At 37.8% G+C, this 23765-nt stretch overlaps 1 protein-coding gene and 2 pseudogenes across 1 annotated transcript; all 3 read left to right on the top strand.

The window, feature by feature from the left end:
• The first annotated feature begins 6810 nt into the window (after positions 1 to 6810).
• On the top strand, positions 6811 to 7739 carry LOC100674594 (olfactory receptor 4C15-like; annotated as a pseudogene).
• A 5758-nt stretch (positions 7740 to 13497) lies between these two features.
• Positions 13498 to 14823, top strand: LOC100675641 (olfactory receptor 5D13-like; annotated as a pseudogene).
• A 7554-nt stretch (positions 14824 to 22377) lies between these two features.
• LOC100656548 (olfactory receptor 5D13-like) lies at positions 22378 to 23274 on the top strand. Its single transcript, XM_064289366.1, has one exon. It carries the CDS (start codon positions 22378 to 22380, stop codon positions 23272 to 23274), a length of 897 nt encoding a protein of 298 aa, XP_064145436.1.
• The last annotated feature ends 491 nt before the right edge of the window (positions 23275 to 23765 follow it).

Genomic DNA, 23765 nt, shown 5'->3' with positions numbered 1-23765 from the left:
AACACTAAACTTAAAAAAATTAAATTTCAAGAGGAAAGAAATCAAAATGGGCTTGACCAAATACTTTATAGGGGCTGGAACCTGTATTGCTGAATGTAATGTAATGCAACAGAAAAATACTAATGGGTAGGTCAGAAAATGCTATTTCCACCCTCAGGTCACTCATATCTTGGAGTTGGCAGCTCAGTATCATCTTAGGGAATCTGAGGAGAGTTGAATTTTATGTTTGTTTAGAATAAAATAATGAAAAGAATTCACTAAAAGACAGGAATCAGATTATTAAGCTTCTTGCCATTCAAACCATACTTTGAAAAACCTTTATGGAAAGAAGGAAAAAAATATCTTAGATATCAGGAATAGGAACTTTCTGAAGTTATTTTAACTGAAAAAAAAAAAGTTTACTTTTAGAGTACTGATCCTAGTTGAGCAGCCCTGGTGGCACTGTAAGTAAGCCCTCGGCCGCTGATGTAAGGAGTATTTGTTCGAAACCATCTCCTGCTCTACAGCAGAAAGATGTGGCAGTCTGCTTTCCTTATAAAGATCACAAATCTGGAAACTTTCCGAGTCAGAATTCAAGGGATGGCAATGTTTGTTTCTTTGTTTGTTTAAGGCATATTTCTTCCTAGCTAAAAGACATTTCCCAGCATCCAATGTAGTTAGGTGTGGCCAAGTGACGAATTATGGCCAATAAAATATAAATGAAGGTGGTATATTAAATGATAATTCTGTGATTGTGGAATCATTGTGGGAATTCAGGTAGCCATTTTGGACCATGAGGATGTATGTTAAGATTAGTGGAAAAGCAAGACTGAAGGATTCCATATCCCTATCATAGAGTTGTAATACCAGCCCCATACTACTTGGCTCAAACTTCATTTACGTAACAGAGAACTAAATTTCCAACTTGTTTAAGTCACTGCTAAAAAATAAAGTAATATCAGAATCTATATCATCTATTACATTTATGAACTGTTCTGTTCATTAATGCTGATATTCCTTGTTAATTAGTTCTCACAAATTTCGTATCATTCTATGGGATCTCCAAATTAGTTCACGTTAAATAGACTTTACTCATTAAGCATATTATTTAACAGCTCAATGTCTGACTTTTTTTTTTTTTAGCATCCTGACATCTGAAACAAATCTTGGTCTTACTCTTTTGTTATCAGGACTTCTTGTTACTAATACCAGCTGATAAATTATATGATCACCTCTGTATTAGAATTGGAAAAATTCACAACTCTTCATGATACTAAGGTTTAGCAAAGAAAAGAATAGAAGGATACTTTAATTTGAAGAAAGGTATCTGCCTAAAAAACTACCACAAGTGTCAAACTTAATGGGAAACGTTGATGTACTTCCTTCATATTTAATTTAGTTAATTTAAACCATCAAAAGAGAACTTCCAGACTCCTACAACTATATCTATCATTCTACCAGCCTCCATTCACTTATATGCTGCCTTCTTAACTGCTATTTTAAACAAAGTGTCTGTGACCCTTACCAAAGGCAACCATTCTCTTTATTTTTGCATGGGATGTCATCTTCTCACTGCTTACACAAGGACACTTACTTGTCTAAGAATCTCTTCTGTCTTTTATTTCATCTATGTTTCACTCTTTCGGAATAGTTACGTTAGCAAAGAAGCAATTCATTACCTCTCTCATCCTTAAAGAAACCTTTTTTTTTTACTCCACTTCCTTTTTATGTAATACCTCATTTCATTCTCCCTCTTTTGCAGCAGAACTCAAGGGATCACTGTGATGCCTGTCTCCCATTTCTCTTCTTCCATTCTCTTTAAACTCCTGTCAGTCACACTTTAATACCTAATACTATTTGCAAATTCTATTCTCCAGGACAACTCAGACCTCTGCAACATAAAATTTAACAGCAATTGCCAGTTTCTCATCTTATTAAATCTATTAGCACCATTTAACCCAGTTGATGTAGTCCTCTGCCTTCACATACTCTTTACATGACCAAGGTTCCCAAATTAATATCTAAGTCCCAGAATCTTCCTTGAGCTTGAAATCTGGACATCCACCTGCTTTCATGGTATCTCCATCTAAATGACAAATAGATATCTCAAACTGAACAAACCCAAAGCTGTATTCCTGGTTCTGCTCCCATCCCCAGATCGATTCCACCCATGTCATCCTTCATCTTGACTGTTGGCGCATTTGATCTATTTGTATTTTCTCATTCCCCACATCCACTCTATCCAGAAATCCTGTTGGCTTTAACTTTGACATGTATCCCAAATTCAAGAGCTTCTTATCATTTTCGGAGCTGTCACCTAATTCCAAGCCGTCATTGTAATCACCTGGATTATTGCAATTACCTCCTACATAGTCTCCCTGCTTTTATCTCTGAACCCCCTACCCCAATACTCTACCCTCAGCACGGAGAAATGATTTAAAACCATAAATAAGATCATATCATGACTGCAATTGCACTCCATGTCATTCAGGGTAAGTTAAAACATTACAGTTGCTGAAGATCAGGCAGCAGTAATCTTGCTGCTCTCCTACCTGTCTGAACTCCTCTCTCATAGACAACCCGACTGATCTTCCAGTCCATGTGGCCCCTTTCTGTTCCTCTTAGTGACGAGTTATGTTCTTTCCATAGGGACTGTGCTATTCCCTCTGTCTGGAACAATTATCTTTCCCCTGACTTTATAAATTGCATCAATTGTCACTTTATGTTCATAGATTTAGAGAACTGATATTTTAGACAGCAGTATGGTATCAAAATGACAGCAATGTGTTACCCTTAGACCTGGGCCAGCAGAACGCTATCCTTGCTTCCACACTTTGGAGTGTCTTCTGAAAATTTTCTAAGCTCTCCAATGCCCAGTATTGGGAAGCTGGAGGTGCTTTCCAGATGAGTCTCCCCAACCTGGACTTGACTGCATGGGCCCCTTCCTATTTCTCCTTTTCAAGTTGCTCTTCCATACTCTAGCCCATCCATGGGGTCAACCAGCAGCCTCCATAAGCTCTTACTCTGCCCCAGTGATGTTATGCCAAGTCCTGTGGCTGAGACCCTAACTCCAGTTGGGTCATCTGGTAAGCAAATGGTTTTTGCAGGCTGAGTATTTATTTTTTTCACAGGATTGCACCACATTGGGTTACCAGAGTGGTGCTGACATGCTAAGTTTGGGTGACATTGCACATGTTCAGGGCTCTGGGATAAAAATGGTCCCCTGCTACTCCTTGGCCTTGTGCTGTGTGTGTGGGCCCTTATCAGCTGTCATCTGTCCATGCTCTGACTGAGGGTGTTGAGAGTGAGGAAGACATTCTTTACCTTGAGTGCCCCTCTTCCTGCTACCTAGCGAGATCACCCAGACCTTCCATAGGCTCCATGCCGTGACTCAGGCAGTTCCCTGGGGATTTCTGTCTGTATCACTGCATTTGTAGTCCATATTGGCCAGTTCTTCTGGTTGAGGCAGACATCTAAAATTTTAATAAAAAGAAAACAACACACATTCGTTAATCCCATAGGCAACTGATACGAAGGTGCTTCTAGGCCTTGACTTTTCTCATGAATCACTTCAATTTTCCATCTTTTGTGGGGTACAAAAAGCCATATAAATAGGTAAAGTAAAATGTTTAAAGATTACATGGAGCAATAAGCTGTTTTGACCCCTTTCTGAAGTGGCCTTATGGGTCAAATCCAGGCTTCCCATCAAACTTCTATGGATCTATCATTCATTCTTTTCCAATTACAGGAAAAGAGAAAAAAAATTCTTAGAAAACAAAAACAAAAACAGTTGCTATCAAGTCTAATCTGCCTCACGGGGAACCTGTATGTGTCAGAGAAGAACTGTACATCATAGGGTTTTCAAGAACTGATTTTGTGGAAGTAGATGGCCAGGCTTTTCTTCTGAGGTGCCTAGATGTGGATTGAATTTCAAAGTTTTGGGTTAGTAGCTAAGTGTGTTAACCATTTGTTCCACTCAGAGTCAGAAACCAGGCTCTTGGTTTCAAAGTCATGGAAAATAGGGATCAGTTATTGAGAAAAAGAGATAATATTTGTATTAATCCATAACCCTGGTGGCATGGTGGTTAAGTGCTATGGCTGCTAACCAAAGGGTTGGCAGTTCGAATCTGCCAGGCACTCCTTGGAAACTCTATGGGGCAGTTCTACCCTGTCGTCTAGGGTCGCTATGAGTCAGAATTGACTCGATGGCACTGGGTTTGGTTTGGTTGGTTTTTATACATTTTTGCATATTTATACACGAAATGTATTATTCTTTAACAAGCACTCATTGGTTCCCAAACCTAAGAACTAGATATGCTATCCTCATGGATTGATGCTGTGCCTTATCCCAGAACTCAGCTCTTGCTTTTAATAAGAACATAGGCATTTCCATCCCAGCATACACAGTGTTCTCTTCCTGAACATAAAGGGAAATGTAAGCACCTTCAAATAGAAACTCAAGAACAGCTAAAAAAAAAAAAGGTAGGTGAAAAAAAATAACCTAATTACTCAGGGACATAAAAGTTTTGCAAACAGTTAAGCAAGTCAGACCACTTAAAACCATGTCTTGGAGACTCATACTGTTGGGAAATTTTCAAACCCCAGGGGGCAACTGAGAGACAGTACTACAGGTTCATGTCCTCTCTGGGAAACTTCTTTAAATTCTAGCTGGAACTAAAGTAGAAAACTTTTGAATCTTTATTTTTTGTTCCCTGAGACCACGTTGAAGGCAGCACTTGAGAAGCTGTGGGGAATATTCTCCACCTTGTGTGCCTGTGAAGCTCTTTCTCTCTCTTTCAGGTGTAGAAAAAAGACTTGGAAACAACCTGCGCCTTTTATCCAGCCACTGAATGGACTTTTCTCCATGAGGAATATGAGATTGCCATCACCAGAGTTTTCAAGGAACTGGTACATGGAGAGATTTATAATTCACAATTTTGCATTTTCTGAGGGAGTTTCAATGTGTAATGTAGCGCTTAAAAGTATGAGTGTAGCGTTCAGGCTAACAAGTATAATGCATGGGTTTATCAATGATGTGCACACTTGGGCTAGTTACATCATCTCTCTGGTTCTCAGGCACCTCGTCTATAAAGGGGATAATGGTATTAGCAAAGTTGGTGGAAACATAAGAAGTAATGCATAATTAATGGCGCACAAATAACAGCTAATGTAGTAGAAACCTTTTTCTGGGTTGAGAGTACCAATTACTTAAAATCTAATGAAACTAGATCTGTCTTCAGCTTGTCATCTTCAAGTTAAATGCAAATAACTTAGAAGTGCAAGAAGTTCATATTTTTTCCTAGCTCTTGATATGGCATTTTATTTATTCTTTCTGAATATATTCTCATTTATCATTTCTCCCCTAATACTCGTTCCATTCTGGAGTTTTAGGCTGAAAAGTGGGATTTTTCTGAGATTTTAAAGTATACTGCTATAGGAGCCTGGTATCTTGAGTGCTGCTTTTTCATTTACACAGCTCCTATATATAATATGTCCTTTAATGTTTCCAGAAATATTTCAGGGCAGGGCATTGAGAGTAAGGAAATATGATTTATTCAAATCACAGAGCAGAGCCTTGACTTTGAAATTTTTCTAAAGTGTATTTGATGTCATAGGTAGCACTAGGTTTCTGTCTCAGAATTGTTCAAGAATGTCTAAATGACTGAAGCTCTGAACTGCTGTGGTGCTAGTTGGGGTGCCCTGTGTCTCTCTCCCAAATTAAACTAAACTGCTAAGAGAGAACAAATAAGGCTCAGGCATCCATCAGGAAGTATACAGGTGGAGAGTGGGGTTAGTATTTTTTTTTAAGTCCAGGAATAGAGTATAAGATGAGATAGTTAGAGAAATCAGTGGAGCAACACTGAAAGAGAGAAAAGCATCTGCAAAGTGAAGAGAAGAGATTTCACAGGTTATCAGGGAAGGGAATATGCTTAGGTAGACAGACAACGTATAAATATGCTAACGTATAAATATGGTGAGTATAAGAATGTCTACTGATAGAATCAGATAGCACAATACACATAAAAATGTTCAATCGGAGATCAAGCCCCCAGACCACTGACACAGAGAAGAATTACCAAGATTTTTATTTATAATTCCCATATTATCATGAACAGGGCTAGTAAGCGCTTTTAATGATAAGCTCTTTAACTCAACCTTTTATTTAACAATGTAAATTATTTCATTTGGTCACAGTGTAGATATATGTCAAACAGTTTACATAATTAATTAATTCATCATAAATGTCCAGTTCAGCTCAGACTTTTAAGGAAATATTTGAGAGAATATGTATGATTTCCAAGTACCTCTTAAGCTGCAAGTTGTCTCTTCTTCTATTTGTAGATAAGGCAATCTTCAGGTGAGAGATGCATTTCCCGTGCAAGTCGTGCTTGTTCCCTTGCCATGCCAATAACAGGCAAGAGTAAGACATTATGGTCCTCCTTTCTTCAGAGCCTCGATGTATTTCAGACTCCTTCTCAACAAGTCACTTTTGGTAGCCAATATGGACTAAACAGAGTCAGCACCTAGATTAAAAAAAAAAAAAAAATTGTCATCCCTACCACTTATGAGTGTTTCCCTTCCCTCATACTGAAGCTCTATTTTAAAGTATTTAACCTCAGTTCTGCCTGATGTCTCACTACCACCTTCAAGAAATTTCTAATTTCATATTCTCAACAAAAATAGAAGCACTTAAAATAACTTTGCTTATGGATGCACCAACCTGTTGATGACTAGTTAATACCATATACTATTCTGAGACAAATATCTCTGTCTCATAATTTCAGATTCTTCAAGGTCACTGTGGTAGCTTCCACCTTTTCCTCTGACATCATGCGAAATCAAAGCTTTGTAACTGAGTTTGTCCTCTTGGGGCTTTCACAGAATCCAAATGTTCAAAAAATAGGATTTGTTATATTTTTGTTCTCCTACATTGCAACTGTTGGGGGCAATTTGCTGATTGTGGTGACCATTATCAGCAGCCCAGCACTCCTGGGCTCCCCCATGTACGTCTTTCTGGCCTTTCTGGCCTTCCTGGATGTGTGCTATTCCTCTGCATTCACCCCAAAGATGATTGTAGACTCACTCCACGAGAGGAAAACCATCTCCTCCGAGGGCTGCATGACCCAGCTCTTTGCTGAACATTTATTTGCTGGTGCTGAAATGATTATTCTCACCGCCATGGCCTGTGACCGCTATGTGGCCATTCGCAAGCCATTGCACTACCTCTCTCTCATGAACTGGACGCTCTGTGGTATCCTGATGGGGTAGCCTGGACAGGAGGCTTCTTGCATTCTGTGGTACAAATTCTCTTTACTTTCCTGCTGCCCTTCTGTGGCCCCAATGTCATCAATCACTTCCTATGTGATTTGTACCCATTACTGGAGCTTGCCTGCACTGATACTCATATACTCGGCTTTTTGGTGGTTGCCAATAGTGGGTTTATCTGCATCATAAATTTCTCCTTGTTGCTTATCTCCTATTGTGTCGTCTTGTTCTCGCTAAGAACACATAGCTCTGAAGGCCGGAGGAAAGCTCTTGCCACCTGTGGATCTCACATTTCTGTTGTGGTTTTATTCTTTGTCCCATGCATATTTCTATATGCCCGACCTCCATCTGCTTTTTCCTTCGATAAGATGGTGGGCATATTTTACACCATTGCAACTCCCCTGCTCAATCCTGTGATTTACACTTTCAGGAATAAGGAAGTGAAAAACGCCATAAGGAAGTTGTGGACCAAATTGCTGGTGGTTTTTAATTAAAAATAAAACACTAAACATAACAACTTAAAGCTTGCAGAAGAAAGAAATCAAAATGGGCTCAGACAAGAACTTTGTAGGGAATGGACCTTGTAAGACAGAAGGAAATGTAATGCAACACAAAAACACTGACGTGGAGGTCTGGAAATGCTCTTTGCATCCTCAGATTACTCATCATCTCAGAGTTGGCAGCTCAGTATCCTTTTATGTAAACTAAGGAGAGTTGAATTTTTTTTTTTGCAGTTTTTTTAAAATAATTTTTATTGTACTTTAAGTGAAAGTTTAGAAATCAAGTCAGTCTCTCACACAAAAACCCATATACACCTTGCTACACACTCCCAATTACTCTCCCCCTAATGAGACAGCCCACACTCTCCCTCCACTCTCTCTTTTCGTGTCCATTTTGCCAGCTTTTAACCCCCTCCACCCTCTCATCTCCTCTCCAGGCAGGAGATGCCAACATAGTCTCAAGTGTCCACCTGATCCTAAAAGCTCACTCCTCACCAGCATCCCTCTCCAACCCATTGTCCAGTCCAATTCATGTCAGAAGTGTTGGCTTCAGTAATGGTTCCTGTCCTGGGCCAACAGATCTGGAGGCCATGACCACCAGGGTCCTTCCAGTCCCAGTCAGACCATTAAGCCCGGTCTTATGAGAATATGAGGTCTGCATCCCACTGCTCTTCTGCTCCCTCAGAGGTTTTCTGTTCTGTTCCCTGTCAGGGCAGTCATCGGTTGTAGCTGGGCACCATCTAGTTCTTCTGGTCTCAGGGTGATGTAGTCGCTGGTTCATGAGTCCCTTTCTGTCTCTTGGGCTCGTAATCACCTTGTGTCCTTGGTGTTCTTCATTCTCCTTTGATCCAGGGGGGTTGAGGCCAATTGATTCATCTTAGATGGGTGCTTGTCTGCATTTAAGACCCCAGACGCCACTCTTCAAAGTGGGATGCAGAATGTCTTCTTAATAGATTTTATTATGCCAATTGACTTAGATGTCCCCTGAAACCATGGTCCCCGGACCCCTGCCCCTGCTACGCTGGCCTTGAAGCATTCAGTTTATTCAGGAAACTTCTTTGCTTTTGGTTTAGTCCAATTGTGCTGACCTCCCCTGTACTGTGTGCTGTCTTTCCCTTCACCTAAAGTAGATCTTGTCTACTATCTAATTAGTGAATATACTTTTCCCACCCTCCCTCCCTCCCCCATCTCGTAACCACAAAAAAATGTGTTCTTCTCAGTTTAAACTATTTCTCAAGTTCTGATACTAGTGGTCTTATACAATATTTGTCCTTTTGCGTCTGACTAATTTCACTCAGCATAATGCCTTCCAGGTTCCTCCATGTTATGAAATGTTTCACAGATTCCTCACAGTTCTTTATCAATGCGTAGTATTCCATTATGTGAATATACCATAATTTATTTATCCATTCATCCGTTGATGGGCACCTTGGTTGCTTTCAGCTTTTTGCTATTGTAAACAGTGCTGCAATAAACATGGGTGTGCATATATCTGTTCATGTAAAGGCTCTTATTTCTCTAGGATATATTCCAAGGAGTGGGATTGCTGGATCTTATGGTAGTTCTATTAATAGCTTTTTAAGGAAGTGCCAAATTGATTTTCAAAGTGGTTGTACCATTTCACATTCCCACCAGCAGTATAGAAGTGTTCCAATCTCTCCACAGCCTCTCCAACATTTATTATTTTGTGTTTTTTTGGATTAATGCCAGCCTTGTTGGAGTGAGATGAAATTTCCTTGCAGTTTTGATCTGCATTTCTCTAATGGCTAATGATCGTGAATATTTCATCATATATCTGTTACCTACCTGAATGTCTTCTTTAGTGAAGTGTCTATTCATATCTTTTGCCCATTTTTTAATTGGGTTACTTGTCTTTTTGTAGCTGAGTTTTCCAGTATCATGTAGATTTTAGAGATCAGATGCTGATCAGAAAAGTCATAGCTAAAAACTTTTTCCCAGTCTGTACATAGTCTTTTTACTCTTTTGGTGAAGTCTTTGGATAAGCATTAGTGTTTGATTTTTAGGAGCTCCCAATTATCTAGTTTTTCTTCTACATTCTTTATAATGTTTTGTATACTGTTTATGCCTTAGTGGTTGGTGCATAAATTTGAATAATAGTTGTATAAACTGGTCTTCCTTGTAGGTTTATAGGTATTATCCTATCACTGACAACATTGTACTTCAGGATAGATCTTGAAATGTTCTTTTTGATGATGAATGCAAAGCCATTCCTCTTCAAGTTGTCCTTCCCAGCATAGTAGACCATATGATTGTTTGCTTCAAAATGTCCAATACCTGTCCATTTCAGCTTGCTCATGTTTAGGATGTTGATGTTTATGTTTTTCATTTCATTTTTGACAATTCCCAATTTTTCTAGATTCATACTTCATACATTCCACACTCCAATTATTAATGGATATTTGCAGCTGTTTTTTCTCATTTTGAGTCAGGCCTCATCAGCAAATGAAGGCCCCAAAGGCTTGACTCCATCCACATCATTATGGTCAACTCTACTTAGAGGGAGCAGTTGTTCCCCAGTCGTATTTTGAGTGCCTTCCAACCTGGGGGGCTCATCTACAGGCACTATATCAGAAAATGTTTCACTGCTATTCATAAGGTTTTCACTGGTTAAATCTTTTCAGAAGTAGACTGCTTTGTCCTTGTTCCTAGTCTGTCTTAGTCTGGAAGCTCAGCTGAAACATGTCAGCCATGAGTGGCCCTACTGGTATTCAAATACTGGTGAAATAGCTTCCAGCAACAGAGCAACAGGCAAGCCCCCACAGTATGACAGACGACAAACACATGGAGTACATGCATATGAATAGATTGAAAATAGAATGGCTTGATTCAAACGCACCTCAGTCATCAAAGTGATGTGTTTGCTTTTTAAACTTTAAAGAGGTATTTAGCCACAGATTTTCCCAATGCAATACATCATTTCATTTCTTGAGTGCTGCTTCCATGGGTATTGATTGTTGGTGTGTTAGTATTACTAAACTCCAGACTGTGTTTAAAACTCACAAGTTTTTCTATCAATGTCCTCTCTCTGTTTCATGATCTAATTCAGTGTATCACATGGCATTTAGCTATAGTCTCCCCAGTGTCATCTGGTCTGTGACAGTTTCTAACTTTTCTCATTTTTCTTGACTTTGAAAATCTTAAAGAGTACTGGCTAGATATCTTATAGAATGTTCCCAAATCTAAGTTTGTCTGATGGCTTTCTGTGATTAAGTTGGGATTTTGAGTTTTGAGGAAGACTTTCACAGAGGCAAAGTGCCTTTATCAACACATCATATCAGGGGGTGTATGATATGCCCATGGCATCACTCATGATGGTAACCGTCATCATTTGGTTAAGGTAGTTTTGCCACATTTCTCTACTATAAACTTAAATGTAGAGTTTCAAATGCAATACAGTTAATAGCAACTATTTATTTTTTATATGTTCTTTTTTCAAACTCTGTAGTTCATATTTTCTTCAGGAAATATGAATTATTTTAATAATTTAATTTCTAAAAGAAGACTAATGGAATAGATTCAGTAATTATCCTTAATGAGTTTAAAGAAAATACATCCACCACAATGACACAAGAGAGCATTTCAACTAATTGCTTGGTTTGTGGATCACTGAGTAATGTTTTAGTTGTGATTCTCTAGGGTCTATATCTCCACGGTCATGGCAACCCAAACCCCCTGTGCCATTGAGTTGATTCTGACTCATAGCGACCCACGGTCATGGCAGCAGATATAAATCCCAGAGACTGGGAGGTTTTGGACTGTGGATTTGGGTTTTTTTTTTTTTTTTAATCTCTGATATTTCTTATATCTGGGGAAAAAATGCCGTTTTCCTGGCATACCCATTTAAATGTACTGTCACTTGTGCTACAGACCTCAGGTCTGCTAGTTTTTTTAAAGAATGTTCAATTACTGAGAAGAAAACTGCCTGAAATTCATTTATCTTAAAAGGAAATCCTCATTAAATTAATTAATCAAAAGCTCGTGGTTTCAGGTCAGTTCAGTTCTCTTCTGGTATTTTTCTATTAAGGTAGAAAACATGGAACTCCAGCTCATACGGATTAAAAAATGTAAAAGATCCCTTTTTATGGTTGGACCTGTTTGAATTTTCACAACAGGGCATGAAATGATCCTGAGAATTATACTGTGTGTTGCAGAAACTGGCAGTGGTGACACTATTGAGAATTAATAGAGAAAAGTGGCAGAAGACTTTGGAGATGTTTGCTGATTTTGAACTCCCCTCGTCCTAGTTTGCATTTGAATAAAATCCTAATTCTAATCCATGGGTTTTTAACAAGTTTATTTGAAATTGCTAGGGCAAATGTCAAAGTTTTCTCTGTGTATCTTTTTGTTATGGACCTAATAAGTGTTTTAAATAGTAGCAGAAGTAGTAGCCATCACCTTAATTTGCCAGGGTTTTGCCTAGTTAAAATAGGGTAGATGTTCAAATGTTGCGGGAGAACTTAATTTTTAAAATAGCATGAACAATAATGGATGTTTAAAATGTATCTGCCCAGTCCCTTTTGTTATTGGGAAGAATATGCTCACGACAAGTACTCTGTGTCGGGGCTACTTGTAGTACATGTAAAGTAGGCACTCCTGGGGCTGAGTCCAGGCAAAGCTATAAAGTTGAGACAGATCACTGATGCGTTTTAGCTGCAGCCTCATGTCTATATCCCGGGGACAGTCATTTTGTGATGTTACTGTTCTCATTGCCAAGTTTATCTCATCATAAAAGAGGGCTTGCTTCTTACTGGTTAAGGAAATATATAATTTGCAGTGTAGAATGTTTTTTTTTTAATGGAATTATTGTTGGTGAATATAAGATAAATATGCTTTCTTGAAACTGTATATGTATATATGTGTGTGTATACACACATATGCATAAGAAAGAAATTACTTTAATTAATTTTTACTACTCATAAAATTTTAATTAATTAAATTTAATTAATAATAAAAGTTAAGCACAACAATCAATAGAAACCCCATAAAATATTCAGGAGTCAGTATACCATTGATGGAGGTTTTGATGACAGAGACTACATGAGCATCTCAGGGATGAGATTATGTGTAGAAATCTGAACTATTAAGTGAAAAGTTGGGCTAGATACATTTTAAGGTATATTTCAACTCAAAAATTCTAGAAGTATTTAATTCCATGCTATGCCTAGACAAGGTGGAAAATTTTAAAGTAAATAATTCTAAAATTTATAAAGGTTCTTTGTGCTTTTGTTATACCACCCTTGATTCTGGTTTCTTTAATTTTCTTATATGCCCTATATGTATATGTTAGTTTCATATTAATAATACTAACAAATACTAGCTTTTAAATAGTTATATGTATATGTAATATATATAGTAACATATAATAAAGAGTAATATATTAAAAACCCACTGCCTCGAGAGAATTCCAACTCATAGTGACCCTATAGGACAGAGTAGAACTTCCCCATAGAGCTTCCAAGGAGCGCATGGTAGATTTGAACTGCCTACCTCTTGGTTAGCAGCTGTAGCACTTAACTACTACACCACCAGTGCTTCCTAAGTTATAGAGAGAGAGAGAGAGAGCCCTGTTGTTGTAGTGGAAACTTTGGTGGTCTAATGGTTGACCTTAGAAACTCTCCTTGGAAACTCTATGTGGCAGTTCTACTCTGTCCTATAGGGTCGCTAGGAGTTGGAATCTATTCAGTGGCAAACGGTTTGGTTTTGGATTTCGTTAGTGTCGTGGTTAAGAGATCGGCTGCTAAACCCTAAGGGGCAGTTCTACTCTGTCCTATATTGTCACTATGAATCTGAATCAACTTAATGGCAACAGGTTTTTTTCATTTATATGTTTTTCACACCAGTGTTTTTCACACTTTAGCAGGCAACAAAATCACCTGGAGGCCTGATTTCACCCAAATTATGAGTCCCATCTCAGAGTTTTTATTTAGGAGGTTGGCAGTAGGGCTGAAGAATTTGCATTCCTAATAAGTTCCCAAATGATTCTGATGTTGCTGATTTGGGGGCCACACTTTGAGACTCACTGTTTCATATCACTCCCCACAGAACCACATGAAACCTCTTTCCTCTCTCTGCTTCTTCCTAGTCAACTTGTGTTTTTTCTCCAACAGGAATCATGTTATCGGAAGGAAATCAAAGTATCATACCCACGTTTATACTGTTGGGTTTTTCAGAATACCCAGAACTCCACGTTCCACTCTTCCTGACTTTCTTGTCCACCTACACAGTCAACGCGGTGGGGAATCTGGGCATGATAATAATTATCAGGATCAATCCAAAACTCCACACGATTATGCACTTTTTCCTCAGTCACTTGTCTTTTGTGGATTTCTGTTATTCCCCTGTAGTTACACCCAAACTGCTGGAGAACTTGATTGTGGAAGACAGAACTATCTCTTCTCTGGTTGCATCATGCAGTTTTGTCTTGCTTGCTTATTTGGAGTGACAGAAACATTCATGCTAACGGCGATGGCTTATGACCATTTTGTGGCAGTTTGTAATCCCTTGCTGTATACTACTACTATGTCTCAGAAGCTTTGTGTTCTGCTGGTGGCTGGGTCCTACACATGGGGTGTAGTGTGCTCTCTAACACTCACATACTTTCTTCTCACATTATCTTATTGTGAGTCTAGCATTCTAAATAATTTTATCTGTGACCACTCTGTAATTGTTTCTGTCTCCTGCTCAGACCCCTACATCAGTCAGATGCTGTGTTTTATTGTTGCCATATTCAATGAGGTGAGCAGCCTGATGATCATCTTCACTTCCTGTGTATTCATTTTTATCAGTGTCATGAAGATGCCTTCTACAAGTGGACTCCATAAAACCTTCTCTACCTTTGCCTCCCACCTGACTGCCATCACCATCTTCCATGGGACCATCCTTTTCCTCTACTGTATCCCTAACTCCGAACTTCCTGGCTCATAGTAAATTGGCTTCTGTGTTTTATACTGTGGTGATTCCCATGTTGAATCCCCTGATCTACAGCCTTAGGAACAAGGATGTGAAGGACACATTCAGAAAATTAATTAAAACAAAACTCCTTTTTCAATCACCGTGATATTGCTAGGTTCAGTATTTTACATTCCAAAAATAATTTGATTCATTATGCTAAAGATCGTTCAACTCGTGTAGTATAATTTACTATTCAGATTATTTTACCCAGTAGCCTGTGAGTTAATACATCTATAGTAGTATATGTACGATTTCATGTTGACTGATGTTTCCATACATCAATGTTTAGTGAAATAGCTCTAAAGCACATGTAAACCAAAAATTAAAAAAAAAATAATAAAATTCTCAATTTGTTGCAATATATGTGAATTATTTTAAAATACTTTACCATATATGGTGTAATTTTTTATGTGTGTTCCCAAAGTAAATCAAATTCCTAGTTTATCAAATATGCACAAATCCAGGATATTCCCCTAGAATTCTAAACAGAAATTCTATCCTCTAGAGGTGGCTTTAACAAGTGCTTCAGCTTATGGTGTCTTGTACACAAGGCAACGTTTTGATAGTTATTACACTGAATAGCAGAATTCATCTATGTTAAATAAAAAATATGGCCTGCTCACTAGGAAACCCAATTTAATTAAAGTATTGTTTTGCCAGCCTAATATTCATTTTATCATTTTTTTTCTAAAGAAAGTATTTGAATAATTAAAAGAGTAAGTTATTGGAGTAAGGAGATACCTATAGATCAATGGAATAGAATACTGTCCAAATATACTCATATATTTTTTCTCATTTAAATTTCAAAGGAGAAAGGATACTTTTTCAACAAAATAATGTTGGAACAATGAGATACTCCTATTGAAAAATTAACCTTAGGTCTTACCTCACACCATACACAAATATTAATTTGAATTAAAAGTTATAGGTCATAGACACGAAGATAAAAGCTAAAACTTAACAGAAATTAAAAAATGGCAGAAATATGGGAAAATTTTTGAACACTTGGTGTAAGGACTTTTTTACATAGAACAAAAAGAATGAATTAAAAATTGATAAAATTAATTTTATCAACTTGAAAAATGACTGCTCTTCAAAGACATCATTAAGAAAAAGGAAAGGTCAGCCACAAACTGTGAGAAAATACTTGCAATATATAAGCCTGACAATTGATATATATGCAGAACATATACAGAAGTTATCCAACCAGCCAATGAGCACTTGAAAAGCTACTTGGCATCATTAGTCATCAGTGCAACGCATATTAAAGCTAAAATGAGACACCACTACTTACCCATTAGAATGGCTAAAGTTAAAAAGATTGAAATGTCAAACATTCCTGTGAACACGGATGAGGTGGAATATTCATGTGCTTCAGATGGAAATGTAGCAGGTAAAATGTATTTGAAAAATAGCTTAGTGGTATCTTATGAACTTATACAGGTACTTTACATAAAATTGAGCAGTTTCTTCCCTAGGTGTTTATTTACCTAAGAGAAATGAAATCAAATAGTTTAACTTAGGAGAAAATGGTTCTTGTTAATGTATGCAATTATATAGTGGAGGAAAAAAAATACCATGGTGTGTGTGTTTGTAGGTGTGTGTATGTGTGTGTTTGTTTTCCTCTTATGAATATTTTTTACTCTTTTCTTAAGTGATATTTCAACAAGAGGTACATTTTCTTTCATGATGAGTTATCAAGCATAAACAGGAGAAAGCAGGAAGGATAAGACAACCTCTAGTCATTTTAATCCAGGGAAAATGAAATATAGTGGCTGGAAGGCACACAACAACAACAATGCCTCCAAAACCAAAAAAATAAACCCACTGCTGTCGAGTCAATTCCAACTCATAGCGACCCTGCAAGACAGAGTAGAACTGCCCCATAGCGTTTCCAAGGAGCACCTGGTGGATTCAAACTGCTGACCTCTTGGTTAGCAGCCATAGTAATTAACCACTATGCCACCAGGGTTTCCACACACATAAATAACATATATGCCTATAATAGGTAAATCTGCACCTGCGTTGTGCCTTTGCTGACCTTGATCTTCTCATAATTCAAATTCATCTAAGTTAAGAAGTTTTGGGAACTGTACTGATGAGGTATAATTCCCCTCTGATGTAAGTGTCTTGTTGAGATCAAAGGTGGAGTTGTGGTTTGTCTAAAAAGGGACGGCTTTTCAATTGCCATTACTTCTGATATAAGACAGAACACCTATATAACTCAATGTTTGGATCAGGACAAGAAAAACAATTCTTGCTTTTAAACAGACAGAATTTAGAACAGCAGTCACTCATAAAAGTATTACAAGGTCCACTGGAGTAAAAAAAGATGCCTGAAAAGAAAAGAAAAAAAAATCAGATCAGTTCATTTTTGTTGTGATACCAGTTTCTTATGACCCACTTTTTCTTCCGACCCTAACCACTCAGAGTTAGGTCAGGTCTCAAAGATAAAGAGCACAGTCCTCCAGACTCCATGTCTCCTCAAGACCTCAGATATCAGCAGCAAGTTAGGGGGTCTGCAGGCCCCTCACATCTAACCTGTTAACTCCCACAGCTCCCTGATTTTCAAGAATTTGCTAAAATGACACACAGGACTCAATTCCAGTTTCATTACAGCAAAAAGGATCAAAATGAAGAAGCGTATAAGGAAACATCTGGATTTGTCATTGACTGCTAACCTAAGGGATGGCAGTTTAAACCTACCTAGCAGCTCATGGAAGAAAGACCTGGCAAACTGCTTCCATAAACATCACAGTCAACAAAACCATATGGAGTAGTTTTACTCTGTAAGACACGGAGTTGCCATGAGTTAGAATCAAAAGGACAGTTTTTTCAGGGGAGGAGAGTTCTTAACACCCGCATTGTAGGTTGTTAAGGAAGAAAACCCAACTAAGTTGTGCATGAACATCTGCCCTACAGAAACTATGCAGTCATAAATATGTGTTGATTGAAATCATTAAGTTTGTGTTAATTTGTTATACAGCATAGAAAACTAATACCTCCAGTGACACAGAAGGCTGTCAACTTTGAGTGGGACCCAGTACAGGAAAGGGCTCCATGGCTGGTCCAGGTTGTAGAAGCATCAGTGGTGAGATGAGTCACCGTGTGGAGCTGATGTTAATCCTAGTGGGAGAATAACTGTGCAGGTTCCTAGGATTCCGGAGCAAGCCCATGCTATCTACAATAAAGAATTTCATGCCCTTTGAGAAATAATTCCTGTCATCTTAATGGGTTGTGGTAGAGACTCTGACAAGAGTTAGTTTGAGTGTCAGGAGTCCACAGAAAGCATAATTTGCTCTAACTGGGGTGGCATTTGGGAGCAGTAGAACTAAGTACAGACAGAATGCTCCTTAGGATTGAGGACGGTGAGACTTTGTCTTACTTACTTTGGATGTATTATCAAGAGGGACAGATCCCTGGAGAATGACATCATGCTTGGTAAAGTAGAGGGTCAGCAAAAAAGAAAGACCCTCAGTGAGATGGATTGACACAGTGTCTGCAACAATGGGCTCAAACATACCTACTATTGTGAGCATGGCAGAGGACAAAGCAACATTTTTTTTCTGTTCACTATGAGCCAGAAGTGAATTGAGGGCAACTAACAACAACAGAATTAATTAAGCTGCTTTTCTTTTTTGAAATTAAAGAAGGTGTGGACATCAAAAGATTTTATGATTCCATTATACCACTATAATCTTGGAAAATGTGAGTCCATGTTTTGAAGAGACACAAATTAATTCCAAGAGAGTGGATCAAGGGTTTACAAGGATAATGATGATTATTTGATGTTAAATTGAAAAGCTAGAATGCAGTTTGCTTTGTCCATACATCCCAACATACATACAAACACACATACACACACACAAAGACAGAAAAGTCACTCAACAAATATCAACAGCAGTTATCGGAATTGTTGCATTTCAGCCGATTTTTATTTTCTTTTGTGTTTTACTGTAGTTACCATGTATTCTAAGTCAACTGGCATATTTTATTTAATTGATTTTTTAAAAGAAATTCATGAAGCACATTTGATGTGTCATTGTTTCCAGCGATTTGGAGGAAATTCTGTTCTTCCAGAATGGCTCATGGGAGAGTATTTCATCTAATTGATGGGCTTATGTTCTGAGAATAAGCATATCAGTAAATATTCTCTAGTGCCTAAATTACCAAGGCTCTGGAAGCATACATAAGCCTTACATTTTGTTCATAGAAGTCAGATTCTAATCCTTTCTGTCTCTCTCTTTTTCTGTGCTCTCTTGAGTTTTTCTGGGTATTAAGAAAGGAAAATCATATTCCTGGAAAATTCATTGAAATCTATTGTGGACTCCTGCTGTATTTACCTACTTAATATTTTTAAGAATGCTTGAATTCTGAGTGGGGGCTGTCCTGGAGAGTATTATTAATAGGATCTGGATCTTCAGATGAACTGTCTTCAGGTCGGGTAATGTATCCTGTGTTATCTTTCAGAAGTGCATGGGGGGCTTTGAGGTTCTGCAACCTTTGAAACAAGGAACTCCCTGTGTTATTTTAAATGCCATATTATCTACCAGGTCCATGTACCTGCAGATTCAGGTTGCTAAGCTCTACTCCCTTCCTCCTTCCCTGAGGTGTCATTCTGAATTCTTCTTTGAAACTATCCATCATATGCCTGACATAATACAGGCACACTGAAAATATAGTTAAAACCAAAAAAATCAAAATGTGGATATGTTCTCAAAACCTCACTATATTGTAAAGAAAAGAATACTATGCATAAAAGAATCATGAACATAATACATCATAAAATTTTGTTTTTCTTAAAGTAATGTCTGGAGGTATGTAGAGAACATGGAAAATATTTCTGGATTAAAGAGAGAATGTCTCCTTGCGGTATTCATTTTGATATAACGTTTTATCTGTTACAAATGCTGCAGTAGTAGACCAGAAAAGAGACTTTTCAAACTAAAAAAGAATAATAAAATAAGCAAATGAATGAATGAGTATGTGTTGTTGATGCGGGCCTGATACTATTGGCATGACTGCAAAAGGACGAATAGTGGGGAATAGCTAGAGTAAGGCTTTAGGTAAATAGAGCAGAGCAAGTCAGATTTGTTGTGATAGGTAATAAAGAACAAGTGAGGTCTTCTGAGCCATAGACTCTCATAATAACCACAGTAATCCAGGGCCAGAGAAACTGATGATTTCACAGTGTTGGGTAAGATCACTATAGGGAGTTGGACTGTGCATCAGCTACTACAATGCATCAGATGAGTGGTTGACGTTTGATATCCCTGCTGTAGGAACCAACCTGAGATGAGAAAAGGAGGACCAGAGAGAGCCAGATAGTGATATGAAATCAAAGGGGAGAGTAGGGAAAATATATTGAAGGGTAGGAATTGGTGACTTAAGGCTACAGAGGCCAAAAATCCAAATTGTACCCTCATGTCTATTGCTAGAAACTTTGGCCTTTCCTCTATTTCTAATCAGTTTTATAATAATATAAAAGTTTAAAAATCATATCAATTCATAACAACACTAAAAATTAAACAAATGAGAAAGTGGGGAGCCTAGATTTATTGAATTCCACAACTATTATACTGAGTTAAGTATTTACCACTATTTTCCAATTTAATACTCTCACTCTTATGAGCTATGTATTATTTAATCTTTTTTTTTTATGTTACTGGTAAAGAAACTGAGGCTCAGAAAATTTGAGTAATTCATAAAAGATCACATGAAAAAAAAAGCTGATGGCAATTCTGAACCTGAAATTAAATTTTTTCCAAAGCCCATCCTTTTTCCATTATGCTGACTCAGGTGCTCTTTGTCAATCTCCAGCCTATTCCTCTTCCTCATATAGGGAATACATTTTTTTTTTTTTGAGTCAGAAATAACCGTTTAACTCTAAAGAATATAATAATTCCTTTCATCCTTGAGCTATACAAAAACACTGGCATGCTGTCTTTATTTATGGAATTTACATTAAGAATCTTTTATTAACCTGGAAATTTCAGAGGTGTGTTTCTTCTTGGTTACTTTTTTTTTTTTTAATTATTATTGGCCCATTCTATATTTTGATTATAAACTGTAGTTACAAGATATTTCATTTTCTTTCAAAATAACACATACAAAGATTACCTAAAAAAAGATTATCACAAATGTAGCTTTAGTCAAAATCCCTGAAAAATAACTATAAAAGTAGTATTCCTGTGAGTCAGAGTGGACTGGTTAGCAATGAGCATATAACTATTGGTAAACGTGCTCTGGAAAATATGAAATACACTGTAACTTCCCCTCTTATTCAGGGAATCTATAAGCATTGAGGTAACCCTGGTGGCGTAGTGGTTAAGTGCTACAGCTGCTAACCAAAGGGTAGGCAGTTCGAATCCGCCAGGCACTCCTTGGAAACTCTATGTGGCAGTTCTACTCTGTCCTATAGGTCTCTCTGAGTTGGAATCGACTCGACAGCACGGGGTTTGATTTTGGTTTGGGTATGAGCATTGAATGAGATCATATTCCCGGTATTGTTGTCAGTTATAAATAAATAAATAAATAAATAATGGAGAGTTAAAAATGATGATGAAGTGGACTACTTGAGTATTTGAAGGGCATCAGATGACTAAATAAGGAAGGACTAAAATGAGAACGAAAACACAGGACTAAAAGAGCAATATGTCAAAAAAATGTAAGCTCATTGTTTTTACCAGGGCATTACATTAATTTTAGAACCCTAAAGTAGTTGTACATTCAGGAGAGAATCAAAGAATAACTTGTAGATATACAAGGCTGTATCTCCTTTAAGCGGGTCTGGTGCAGCAGTGGCTAAGTGCTTGGGTGCTAACTGAGAAGTGAGTGGTTCGAACTCACAAGCCTAACAGCAGGAAGAGATAGGACAGTTTGTTTCCTTACAGATTACAGCCTCTGAAAACCTGTGCCAGCCATTCTACTATGTCCTTTAGGGTCACTATGAATAGGACTCGACAGCAATATGCGATCTGTGTATCCCCTTAAACATCCATGTATTTTTTGCAAAATTCAAACAATATTGTAGGCATTTACAAATGCTGTTTTCCCGAGCCAGGCTATCTCTTATGATTCTCAGTCTCAGTATTCTAATGATGGTGGTCTTATGTCTCCTACCTTTATAATTTTTCTTTTAGCACTAAATTTACATTCATTGTTTTCTTAGTGCTATTAATAAACATGAACTTTTAGAATGACAGAATGGTGAAATGCCCATGTTTTCTGAAACTGCTATCCTGAAGAAAACTACTTGAGTTCTGTCACTCAAGAACAATTTCCTGGGTTCAAAATCCAGCTCATCACTGACTATACTGTGTAATCTCAAACAAGCTCCTTAACTTACATATACCTTAGTTTTCTTATGGAAATTATGGGGCTACTTGTTTTATAGTTTATAGTGTTACTTGGAGATGTAAATTAATTAATACACTTTAATGTTTTAGCTCAATGTTTGAAATGGTAAATGTTGTATAAGTATGTTATCATCATTAATATTGTTACTAATTTTTATTATCTTCACTTCAGAATTTCTTTAGTAACAATCATGGTGTTAACTGAAGGAAATCAGAGTACTGGAGCCGCATTCATCCTCTTGGGCTTCTAAGAATACCCAGACCTCCAGGTACCCCTCTTCACGGTGTTCCTGGCTATCTACATGATCACTGTGGTGGGGAACCTGGACATGATTGTGAGCATTAGGATCAACCCCAAATTCCACACCCCCGTGTACGTTTTCCTCAGTCACTTGTCTTTTGTTGATTTCTGCTACTCCACTATAGTTGCACCTAAACTATTAGAAAACTTGGTTGTGGGAGACAGAACCATCTCCTTCACAGGGTGCATCATGCAATTCTTCTTGGCTCGTATATTTGCAATTGCAGAAACATTCATGTTGGCAGTGATGGCCTATGACCGTTTTGTGGCAGTTTGTAACCCCCTGCTTTACACTGTCGTCATGTCCCAAAAGCTCTGGGCATCATCAGCCGGTGGGCCCTATGCATGGGGTATAGTTACTTCCGTGACACTCACTTATTTTCTTCTGGCATTATCCTTCTGTGGTTCTGCTATCATAAATAACTTTGTCTGTGAGCACTCTGTCGTTGTTTCTGTCTCCTGCTCTGATCCCTATATCAGCCAGGTGCTTTGTTTTGTCATTGCCATATTCAATGAGGTGAGCAGCCTGGTGATCATCCTCACTACTTATATTTTCATTTTCATTACTGTCATAAAAATGCCTTCCGACGGGGGGTGCCGAAAAGCCTTCTCCACCTGTGCCTCCCACTTGACCGCCATCACCATTTTCCACGGGACTGTCCTTTTCCTCTATTGTGTACCCCATTCCAAAACCTCATGGCTCATCGTCAGAGTAGGATCTGTGTTTTACACAGTGGTCATCCCCATGCTGAACCCCCTGATCTACAAAGATGTGAAGGAACAAAGATGTGAAGGAGACTGTCAGAAAGTTAATGAGCTACACAATACAGTCTTGAAGATTGATTTATTTCTGGAGAGAATTTGCTTTATGATGTTGTATATTGTTCAGTGTCCCTAGAAGAGATGCTAATTCAGATTATCTAGTCAATATACCCATCTAAATTTTACATCTATTGCAATATACCAGTTATCTGATAATTTGATTTCTAGTCACTTGAATCTTTAGTAAAATAGTTTTGAATCATATGTGAAGTGAATCAAGTGTAGTGGATTGAATAGTGTCTCCCCCCAAAATATTCATATTCACCTAGAACTTCAGAATATGACCTTTATGGAAATAGGGTCTTTGAAGACATAGTTAAGCTAAAGATTAAAATACAATCGTACCTCCTTAAAATAAAAACTGATTGCCATGGAATCAATTCCCACTCATACCAACCCTATAGGACAGAGTAGAATTGCACCATAGGAATTCCAAGGCTGTAATCTTTATGGAAGCAGACTGCTACATCTTTGTCCTGTAGAGCAGCTGGTGCATTCAAACTGCTAACCTTTGGGCCATGTTCTTAACTGCAGTGCCACCAGGAATTCTTCATACTCTCTTAAGCT

Source organism: Loxodonta africana, chromosome 7, assembly GCF_030014295.1.
Source record: "Loxodonta africana isolate mLoxAfr1 chromosome 7, mLoxAfr1.hap2, whole genome shotgun sequence".
Classification (NCBI taxonomy): Eukaryota; Metazoa; Chordata; class Mammalia; order Proboscidea; family Elephantidae; genus Loxodonta; species Loxodonta africana.
Note: the sequence above shows the minus strand (reverse complement) of the source record. Positions and strands in the feature narration are given on the sequence as shown.

Excerpts from the sequence above, each read along its gene's own strand:
- LOC100656548 (XM_064289366.1), top strand. The coding sequence starts at position 22,378 with ATGATCACTGTGGTGGGGAACCTGGACATGATTGTGAGCATTAGGATC.